Source organism: Thrips palmi, unplaced genomic scaffold (genome assembly GCF_012932325.1).
Source record: "Thrips palmi isolate BJ-2018 unplaced genomic scaffold, TpBJ-2018v1 HiC_scaffold_7, whole genome shotgun sequence".
In the NCBI taxonomy this organism is placed as follows: domain Eukaryota; kingdom Metazoa; phylum Arthropoda; class Insecta; order Thysanoptera; family Thripidae; genus Thrips; species Thrips palmi.
The window spans coordinates 7,222,430-7,232,066 of record NW_023144634.1 but is presented as its reverse complement, the minus strand read 5'-3'; the positions used below and the strand labels follow the sequence as shown (position 1 = coordinate 7,232,066).

The 9,637-nt window shown below is 55.0% G+C and overlaps 3 protein-coding genes and 1 pseudogene across 4 annotated transcripts; 2 read left to right on the top strand and 2 right to left on the bottom strand.

The window, feature by feature from the left end:
• The first annotated feature begins 233 nt into the window (after positions 1-233).
• Positions 234-2,690, top strand: LOC117652165 (membrane-bound transcription factor site-2 protease). Its single transcript, XM_034396878.1, has 8 exons — positions 234-340; positions 425-553; positions 729-1,007; positions 1,089-1,192; positions 1,276-1,522; positions 1,616-1,796; positions 1,886-2,151; positions 2,246-2,690. Exons 2-8 carry the CDS (start codon positions 476-478, stop codon positions 2,585-2,587), a joined length of 1,497 nt encoding a protein of 498 aa, XP_034252769.1. The 5' UTR covers positions 234-340; positions 425-475; the 3' UTR covers positions 2,588-2,690.
• A 781-nt stretch (positions 2,691-3,471) lies between these two features.
• Positions 3,472-5,159, bottom strand: LOC117652166 (mediator of RNA polymerase II transcription subunit 15-like). Of its 2 annotated transcripts, none has more exons than XM_034396881.1 (4): positions 5,105-5,159; positions 4,315-4,632; positions 3,778-4,233; positions 3,472-3,704 (listed from the first exon to the last, which is right to left on the bottom strand). In XM_034396881.1, exons 1-4 carry the CDS (start codon positions 5,111-5,113, stop codon positions 3,531-3,533), a joined length of 957 nt encoding a protein of 318 aa, XP_034252772.1. In that variant the 5' UTR covers positions 5,114-5,159; the 3' UTR covers positions 3,472-3,530. The 2 variants fall into 2 exon arrangements, with proteins under 2 accessions (XP_034252772.1, XP_034252771.1); XM_034396880.1 differs by having other exon boundaries at positions 4,315-4,653; positions 5,105-5,157.
• Positions 5,160-6,211: 1,052 nt separating this feature from the next.
• Positions 6,212-7,205, bottom strand: LOC117652168 (annotated as a pseudogene).
• A 985-nt stretch (positions 7,206-8,190) lies between these two features.
• LOC117652167 (ataxin-2 homolog) lies at positions 8,191-9,282 on the top strand. Its single transcript, XM_034396882.1, is given in 4 exon segments — positions 8,191-8,244; positions 8,317-8,708; positions 8,710-8,917; positions 8,920-9,282. Coding segments are annotated over 4 exon segments (843 nt in total). The 5' UTR covers positions 8,191-8,238; the 3' UTR covers positions 9,157-9,282.
• The last annotated feature ends 355 nt before the right edge of the window (positions 9,283-9,637 follow it).

The window sequence follows — 9,637 nt, the reverse complement described above, 5'->3', positions numbered from 1 at the left end:
TTACTCAAAAAAGCGCGCTGCTCCCGTTCGCGGGAGACTGTGAATAATGGTTTCCACAAGGCCGTGTGTGACGGCGGGAAAGTTTCTCTTGCTGCGTTTCCCGTAGTTTTAAGGATTCAGTATTTTATTCGATCCAACATTGCGCCTCCTTTGTAATGTACGGTATATATTTTTAGTTATAACGCGTGCCCCATTTTTTTTTCTTTTGGCGCAAATCTCTGCCCGTGACAAGTCGTCTGCTGGAAGGACGTCTGCTAGTATGAGAAATTTCTTGAGCGACAGTGTTGTTTGAAAATAATGATTGAGTGGTAGCAGCTAAAATTAATCGGCACAGAATTTTGTATGCCTTCATGCTATTCGACTTCAACATAATTTGTTTTTTCTTCGTCCAAGTGTGCTAACAAGAGTTTTTCCTTTGCTCAAGAGCGATAAGTGACACAATTTCATAAAGCCTATTCCTAACCTTTTGAGGAAGATGGGTGACGCTGTGACAATGCTTTGCATTGCACTGTTCATTCACTGTGCAATTTTGTTTTTTAATGTAGTTTTCAAGGTGAGTCGAATTATTATTATCTTCCTTTACCCAGGCTGTTACTTTTCTTAATCAATTGCTCAACATGACCGTACGTGTTGTCGTGATCAGACCTGATAAAACAAATAAATTTTTCCATCAAACATGTACATGTACATGTAGCCTCTTTTCTAATAACATTGTCTTTCTTTTGCAGTCATGTTGCCTCTACCCATATTTCAAATTCCTGAAGAAAAGTGGCATTGAAATAAGCTTTTTAACTATAAAATGCTCCACTACCATTTTTAATCGTCCCCTTCAGAAGTGGGGAATTTGGAGACCTCGTTTTCTTAAATTGTGGTTTACAGCAGGCACATATGTATCCCTATTACTTCTTCCTATTTCTCTCACGCTGCTTATCAGATCTCTCATTCTTACAATTAGCCAAAGGGGTACTTCCGAACCTACAACTGATGCAGCTTCTTTGGAGCTTGTGGTAAGACTCTCAAATCCTACAATTTTCATTTGTATTTGTTGACTGGTAAAATTATTGCTGAACTTCTTTCTTCTTTTTCAGATCCCAGGATATAATTTGCCTCTCAGTGATCTTGGGTACTACTCTATATCAATGCTTCTTTGCACTGTTGTGCATGAAATTGGTCATGCAGTTGCTGCTGTGAGGTAAAAAATGTGTCAATCCGTGTGACCGTCTGCATTTCCTACGCATTTCACTTCTCTAATTAATTTCCTTTATTGTTTCACAGGGAAGATGTGCATATTTATGGCACAGGCTTTCTGCTCGTATTTATATTTCCAGCAGCCTGTGTAAACCTGGATTCTGATCGTTTGGGTTCCCTTCCACCAATGAGAAGACTTCGTATTCTGTGTGCTGGCGTGTGGCATAATTTACTTTTAGCTGTTTATGCTGCAATTATCGTATTTAGCTTACCAATTTTGACTCAGCCATTCTACACCACAGGGGAGGGCGTTTACGTGATGAGTATCAGTCCTGTAAGTATCTAGATTGAGATCCTAGCATCTTTGAAACAGTTCATGTTGTCATATGTACCATGTTAGATAAGAGCATTTTCTATTTTGAATTAGGATTCACCCGCCACTGGACCCAGTGGGCTGCTCGAGGGTGATGTGGTAACAAGTATAAACCAGTGCTCTGTTGCTCGTAAATCAGCATGGAAGAAATGCATTGCAGATGCTCACCGATATCCCACACCAGGCTATTGTATTTCAGCTGAATTTGTGCGTGAGAATGATGAATCTGCCCCTGGTGAGTTACATAAAAATGTTTAGATTCATTCCAATTAATATGCATTCTAAAATAACATTTTGAATATTTTTAATTAATCAAAATTTCAGATCATCCTACTGTTGAAGGAGCTGTTGCCTGTTGCCCACCTCAAGCCTGCAAAGAGGGTCGCTTGTGCTTCCAACTGGTCGATGATTCCGGTGGTCCTGTGGCTCTTCCAGAATACTCTTGCCTCTTGGCAAGGAAGCTCGTCAAAGAAAATATTGGATACTGTGCAAATCAGTCCCCTAATTACTGTTCATCACAACTTCACTGTTTGCGTCCCTCCGTTGTAAATAACACAAAGCTCTTAGCCATCAATCGAGTCAAAGGCGAGGTAATGTAGTATTCTCAGAATGTTCAATCAGTGTCTGGATATTCCCTCTATCTGGATTCTAGTTTTATTTATATATCTTTGTTTTCATTCACAGGTTGTTCTTTTCCTTGGTAATCCAACAGAAATTTACAGCACCGTGCAAGTGGTAGATTATGTCCCAAAGTGGAATATATATGACCCTTACATCCCTCAATTCCTTGAAAATTTATTGAAGTATGTGTGTATGATGTCATCTGGGCTTGCTGTCGTAAATGTGCTTCCAGCATTTTTCTTTGATGGTCAATATATTGCCTCTACCCTTTGTGATCTTTTCTTGGGATCGCGTGTTAAAGATAACAGCAAACGATTAGCCATCTCTCTATGCACCTCTTTTTGTGGAACAGTCCTGCTTCTAACTGCACTTATTACTCCAATAGTGTTGCAGTATATTTACTGAAACTTTGTGTGATCAACGTGTTTCATTTGTATTCTTTTGTGGTGGTCTGTGAAAGGCATTTTGTTATTTTATGTATCAGTGTGTAACATTCATTCCAAATTGTGACGGAAATCAAAAACTCAAGCAATGTTTTCTTGGACAGAGTCCTAGTACTGAAAACTAAAAAAAACAAAACAACAAATGATTCTTAGCCCTGCCTGTTTTTATCTTAGGCTGTTCTCTTTTACCTTTTATTTATGTCCAGAGTACCTGTGAAACTTTCCTAAATAATTTTGCCTATCGGTAAGTCCTTCTAATAAATAATTGTTTATGAGTATTTTTAAGGAATGTTTTTGGGAGGGAAAAAGTGCAGACAGAATCCAGCAGGTGCTGTTTGAAAAGTGAAATCTTCCTGTTTCATAAGCAAGATTCTATGACTTTCGTATCCTTGCTTGCCATTTTACATGTTAAATTTAGTCTTTGAGTAATTCTTCTACAATTTTTGGTTTCTTTGATATTTTTTTAAGTATTTAAATGTCTGTCACATTTGATTTTATAGTAAAATCTGTAGTATTTTTAAAATGTTGACAGCTTTGTTATCAGCTAGGAACATCACAGGAGGAAAACAATGTTAACAAGTTCCGGCATAGGGAATAGGTGCAGCTAAAATGAATGAATTGAATTGATTTACCGTGCTGTCTTTCCCTTTAATTACGGTAAAAAATAATAATGTTTCAATTATGGAAAGGATCTAATATGTTCCTTTTTATGTAGAAAGTGAGTAGAAATAAGTTATGGTTCTGTACTATATGTGTTTTCTAGAAGACTACGTAGTTTGTAGTATTTTTGTCTGTGATCTCATCCTTTCGTGTGCATGTAATAAAAACATAGAAAATGACTCAAGATAGCTAACAAGCCTCGGTTTATTCAGTCCTATTCAGTAAGGCGCTCCACAGGTGCGTCTTTAGGCGACTTGAACGAGAGGGGCGGATCCAGAGTAGGAGAAGACGGGGGCTTCGATGGGGGGCACGTCCATGAACTGCAGCCTCGCGACGTAGGTCGGAGGGTCGGACGGGAAGCCCTGGGCATTCCGCCCGGCGGCGGCCTCGGCCTGGGCAGCCTCCGTCTGCTGCACGTTCTGCAAGTGGAAAGTGTTATTGAAACGTGTTGTGTCGGTCAACACGGTGCCCGGGCCACTGCATGTACATCACCTGCTTGAAGACGGAGGTGGACGAGGGCGTGTTGGCGTACTGCACCCGCTGCACGCGTCCGTCCGGCAGGTTCACCACGTACTGGCCCTGCGCGGCCTGCTCCCCGTTCTGCTGCCGCAGCTGCTGGAGCTGCTCGAGAAGCGCCTGCTGCTCTTGCCGCTGCTGCTGCAGCTGTGCCTGCTGGTCGCGGACCACCTGGCGCATGCGCTGCAGGATGACGCGTTGCTGCCGCAGCTGGTTCCTCAGGCGGTTGCTGGCCACCACGTCCGGGGACTCCGTCGCGGGCTCCGCGGCCGGCGCGCTCGGGGACTCTGGCTCCGCGGGGGCCTGGGGCGCACCGTACTGCTGCTGGGGCTGCTTCGGGGGCGCGCCGTACTGCTGCTGGGGTTGCTTCGGGGGGGCGCCGTACTGCTGCTGGGGCTGCTTCGGGGGCGCGCCGTAACTGTTCTGAGGAGGCTGAAACATCAATTCGCATTTTTAAGAAAGGTGCACGTTGAGCTGAATGGAGCCATCCCTCGCGTCGTTCGCACTGCCTACCTTCTGCTGGCGTGCTGGCAGTTCCAGCCGCTGTCCTTGAGGCTTCCACCCCGACGGCGGGTACGGCCCGCTCTCCGGCTGTCCGGACGGTGGGTACGGTCCCCCCGCGTCGTCGCCGCCCGGGTTGTAGTTTCCGGGCGCGGGCGCCCCTCCCGGCGCCGCGGGCCCCGGAGCCCCCGGAGCCGGCGGTGAGAGGTCCTCCGTGCCCTCCGTCTGTCGCTGGAAGGCGAACGGGGCGAAGCCCTGCCCCCTCTGGAACGGCCTCTTGTCCGCCGTGGCCGCGGCCAGGACGCCGCACACCAGCGCGACCTGCACGAACTGCAACGAAAAAGAGATGCGCTGTGTGGATTCGAACCCGCGGAGGCGGAGGCCTAGGTAGGGCAGTCGGTCAGTGCGGGCGTGTGTTGTCACTCTTGGCTACCGAGCAGCGCCGCGTCATAATATTCCAGACGTGCCCGCCCCCTCCCCTCCAATCGTCGCCGAAAATGAAAGGCAGACGTTATGGGACGGACCTTGTTGGGTCGTCCGCGCACGTGCGTGGGGAAGCAGCCGCACGGCATCGACGTAGCCTCGCGAAAGGGAAAGGCCAGTCGCAAGGGGAAAGGGGGGCTAGCAAATTCGCAAAGTTCGCGGGGGAAGCGTCGACGACACCGACCAACAGTTGGAAAATGGATTGAGCAATAAATGCCAATGAATGGCATTTTCCATGCGCGCTTACTATAGCTGTTTTCGATTCGCTCTCTGGTCGAAAGTATCGAGGGCCTCTACAACTCGTGGTTCACAAACTCACCTGCTTCATGGTGTAATCCGAGCCTGGGGAGGTCGTCACGTCGTCACTGGCGAACCGCTGGACAGCGAGTCTGCCGAACGGGGGGCGCCCCTTCGCTTTTGTACCCGCCGCGTGGCGGGGCGGGGCGCGGTCGCAGAGTGGTAGGGCGGGCTGGCGGGGCTGGCGGCAAGGTAGGGGTGAAGGCGACGGCGATGTCACTCCACTGTCCCCGTGACTCCCGTGCCCCTCAAGCAATCCAAGCCAATTTCGGTGGACGGCTCCAAACTGTGGTTTTAAACGCCGTCGGGGTGGGGGTGTCAAGGTTTAGGACCTACCCCTACACGACAGAACCCGAAGCAACCCATTCCGCGGGCAGCAAATTTCCTGCTTCGCTACAAGTTCACTTTCTGGTGGCCGTTTTTTTTCCCCCGCTGACGCATCTGAGTTCTTAGTCCAGGGGAGACAGAAGGCGTCTGCAACCTTCGCTGCCCTTCCGAGTTTGATCCGCCATCCGTGGCGTGCATATCAATCGTCGAAAGGACCCAGCGGGACTTCCCCGGGGGATGGCCACCGCATGACTCGGTGCACGCAGCACGCAGCGAAAAAAGAAGGGGGGGGGGGGCGGAAGAAGGGCACCTGGGTCCTTCTTTTTTTTTTTTCAAGAAAAATAGTGGCTTTAACGCGCCAATACTGCAGTAGTGGGAGTCAAGCATGAGCCTCCCATGCCAGGCCCGAAATGCGACGGTTCCATCAACAGCGCGCGTCTTGCCTGTTTGTTCGGGAGGCACACCAGGTCAGTGGGCCCAGACTGTGGCCAGACGGCTTTCCTCCCGCAAACATTAGCAAATTTTGTGAGCACACGGTTCGGTTTGAAGGCAGAAACTGACTGTCTCGACTTCGTAACGCCCCACGCCCCCAAGGCAGCGCATGCACGGCGCCCAGGCGGTGCGCGCACCGCGGTGACGTCGTGTCGGCATGCCGTTATTGACGTCCATATCCTGGCATGGAAGTCCACGGCATGGCCGCGACAGCAACGGGGTGGGTGGCCGTGGCGAAGTGAAAGTGAATGTGCATCGTAAATCCACTTCTCGGACACAAAATTGGGGGAATGACAAAAGAGTGTTGTTGTCCTTCTTGTCTCGATACGAGAGGTAAATTTATTCATCAATAAATATAGTAAAGAATGGTTGGGAACTTCTTCAGGCCTCGCGCTGAACGCGGACGAGCGGCGCCGAGTAGGAGAAGACGGGCCCGGTGACGGGGGGCACCTCCATGAAGCGCAGCTCGGCCACGAAGCTGGCGGGCACCTCCTGCTGCTGGGGCTGCGGCAGCAGCACCACGGGGCGCTGCTGCACCTTCTCGGGCTGGGGGCGGGCCTGGCTGCCTTGGCGCTGCCCGGACTGGGGGCGGCCGGCGGGCCTGCTGGGGACGGGGCGGTTCGGCCGGGCGGCGGGGGCGGCGGCGGCCTCCTCGGCGTTCTCCTCGTCGTCGGCGTCCTGGCCGTCCTGGCGCTCCTCGGCCTGCACCTTGGCGGCGAACTGCACCTCCTGCAAGCGGCCGTCGGGCAGCACCACGAAGTACTGGGCCTGCTGCGGCGCGGCGGCCTGTTGTTGTTGTTTGTTTCTGCTGCTGCTGCTGCTGCTGCTCCACGGAGGCGGCGAACTGGACTCGCTGCAGGCGGCCGTCGGGCAGGATGACGTAGTACTCGCCCTGGTACTGCGGGGCCGCCTGCTGCCTCTGCGACTTGGGGGTCTTGGGCGTGACGGGCACGGCGGGGGCGGGCTCCTCGGTGGGGGTCTCGGTGGTGGCGTCGGCCTCCTCGTCCCTGGCGTCCCTGGCCGGCGTGCCGTACTGCTTGGGCAGCTCCAGGCGGGCCCCGGCAGGCTTCCACCCGGACGGCGCGTACCCTTCGTCGGCGTCCTGGCCGTCCTGCTGCTGGGCCTGCTGCGCCTGCTGGCGGCGGAACGCCGGCTCGGCCACCACGGCGCCGATCGCCAGCACGAGGATGACGGCCTGCAAGAAGAAGAGCTGTGAGTTTGTCCTACCAGGGAGGCAGCTGTCGCACCCCTCGACTTACTGCGTTGATGGATCTCATGTTTCGGCTTGTGATTGCTGTGGCGGCGATGGCGCAACTGTGACGGACACCGGACGTCCGGAGGCTTTATACTGACCAACCACTGGGGGGTGCTGTCGGTGGGAGATGAAGGAAGGAGACGTCGTCGTCGGTGACATTGACCGGAGCCTTGTGGGTGTCTGCGGCCGCCGCCGTGCCGGCCCCTGGCCGCCCCGAACCACGCCGCCGCCGCCACCGCGCCGCCTCGCGCATGCACCGGCTCATGACTCACACAGGAGTACCGCCCCGGCCACGGCATGGTCACAGAGGCCAGGCAGGCCAGGCCGTGGCCAAGCGCCAGCAAACGAGCCGCCCTGGAAAAGACGTGTCCGAACGGATCGGGCGAATACGCACACCAATCTCGTATTCTGCAGCAGCACTACGCGCTTGGCGTCCAGACGGGGAGGCCGAGCTTGCTGACCAGCTCGCACCGTGTTGTTGTTTTGACGACTCGTCATATTTCCAGGGACAACCCCCACCGCGCGTCGGGCTCTGTCCCCTAGGCCCAGGCCCCAGGTCGCGCAGTCCTGGAATCCTAATATTTTGGCAGCCGGACTTCCCTCCGGCAGTCGAATAGAGTTCCGTCTTAGTTCCTTATGGTGATGTGGACTTCCCTCAATGTTGGTGGTGGGTTAGGGGCATGGGCCATACGGGGAAAGAGTTGCAAAGGCACGGTTACGTTGCCTTGTGGCGGGCCCTTGTTGACGCCCCAGCCCTACCCAGCCCGTTGGCCGATGCAGAGACTTGGTGCAGACTGCAGAGGGCCTGATGCAGGCCGCGCACGTTCGGCCTTAGCGGCCTCCACTGCCGTGGGGCGCGGCGGCCCAGCGGCCAGCAGCGGCGCGGCACTCGGTCAACGTGCTGAAGTGCGTTACCTCCAGGAACTCTTCCGTCGCCCCACCCCCAACCATCAGCACGGTGAGGAAGCAGGCGGGAGGACCGGCGGCTGTATAAAAGCATCAGGGCCCGGATGTCCAGACAGACTCACGTCAGCCAGCGAACGAGCAGCATCGCCATCTTAGGACACCAAACAAACAGCAGCATGAAGGTAGGGTTCGCAAAAAAGCAAATGAAATTAGGTGTCAACCAGTTTCACTAAATCTCCCTTGAATGCAATCAGGTCCTTCTCTTGACCATTCTGGCGATCGGCGCCGTGGTGGCCGAGCCGGCGTTCCGCCGCCAGCAGGCGCAGCAGGCCCAGCAGCAGGACGGCCAGGACGCCGACGAAGGGTACGCGCCGTCCGGGTGGAAGCCTGCCGGGGCCCGCCTGGAGCTGCCCAAGCAGTACGGCACGCCGGCCAGGGACGCCAGGGACGAGGAGGCCGACGCCACCACCGAGACCCCCACCGAGGAGCCCGCCCCCGCCGTGCCCGTCACGCCCAAGACCCCCAAGTCGCAGAGGCAGCAGGCGGCCCCGCAGTACCAGGGCGAGTACTACGTCATCCTGCCCGACGGACGCCTGCAGCGAGTCCAGTTCGCCGCCTCCGTGGAGCAGCAGCAGCAGCAGCAGCAGACAACAACAACAACAACAGGCCGCCGCGCCGCAGCAGGCCCAGTACTTCGTGGTGCTGCCCGACGGCCGCTTGCAGGAGGTGCAGTTCGCCGCCAAGGTGCAGGCTGAGGAGCGCCAGGACGGCCAGGACGCCGACGACGAGGACAACGCCGAGGAGGCCGCCGCCGCCCCCCCCGGCCGAACCGCCCCGTCCCCAGCAGGCCCGCCGGCCGCCCCCAGTCCGGGCAGCGCCAAGGCAGCCAGGCCCGCCCCCAGCCCGAGAAGGTGCAGCAGCGCCCCGTGGTGCTGCTGCCGCAGCCCCAGCGGGCCCAGCAGCCCCAGCAGCCCCAGCAGCAGGAGGTGCCCGCCAGCTTCGTGGCCGAGCTGCGCTTCATGGAGGTGCCCCCCGTCACCGGGCCCGTCTTCTCCTACTCGGCGCCGCTCGTCCGCGTTCAGCGCCAAGTCTGAACGCCGACGATGCGACCGGGCAGACGGTCCGCCTCTAATTTATCCCCCGCTGTAATTTATTATAATTTATTCCTGTAATTTATCCCTGCAATAAATCCCACCGGAAATTGAAATTAAATTTCGCCACTTTTTTCCATTTTTGTACGAAAACACCTGCATGGCTTTGCCAACATTCGCAACACCAGGACCCGAGTCCTGTTCCAATGTGTCCGTCTAGTTGAGGTAACCCGGCTAGTGCTGCCAACACAACCGCGCTAAGGCGGCTTGGGAATCGCCGAGCTTCGGCGTCCTTGTCCGTTGGCAAGCGCCTCGCGTCACGCGCCCGCTGTGGCCAGCCTGGCCGGCCTGGCCGACCGGGCCGCAGGGACACTGCAAGGGCCCGCGACGCGACGCGTACGTGGCACGTGCCTGCCGAAGAGGTAGCAGCCGCGACCTCGCGCACCCCGTGTCAATGCTGAGGCCTATCGCTGTGGCCCGGCCA

Coding starts and splice junctions, on each gene's coding strand:
- LOC117652165 (XM_034396878.1), top strand. CDS start 476: ATGGGTGACGCTGTGACAATGCTTTGCATTGCACTGTTCATTCACTGT. Junction 1,193..1,275: donor CATGCAGTTGCTGCTGTGAG/GTAAAAAATGTG, acceptor ATTGTTTCACAG/GGAAGATGTGCATATTTATG. Junction 1,797..1,885: donor GAATGATGAATCTGCCCCTG/GTGAGTTACATA, acceptor TCAAAATTTCAG/ATCATCCTACTGTTGAAGGA.
- LOC117652166 (XM_034396880.1), bottom strand. Junction 4,234..4,314: donor TGCCAGCACGCCAGCAGAAG/GTAGGCAGTGCG, acceptor TTGATGTTTCAG/CCTCCTCAGAACAGTTACGG. Junction 3,705..3,777: donor CCACCTCCGTCTTCAAGCAG/GTGATGTACATG, acceptor TTCCACTTGCAG/AACGTGCAGCAGACGGAGGC.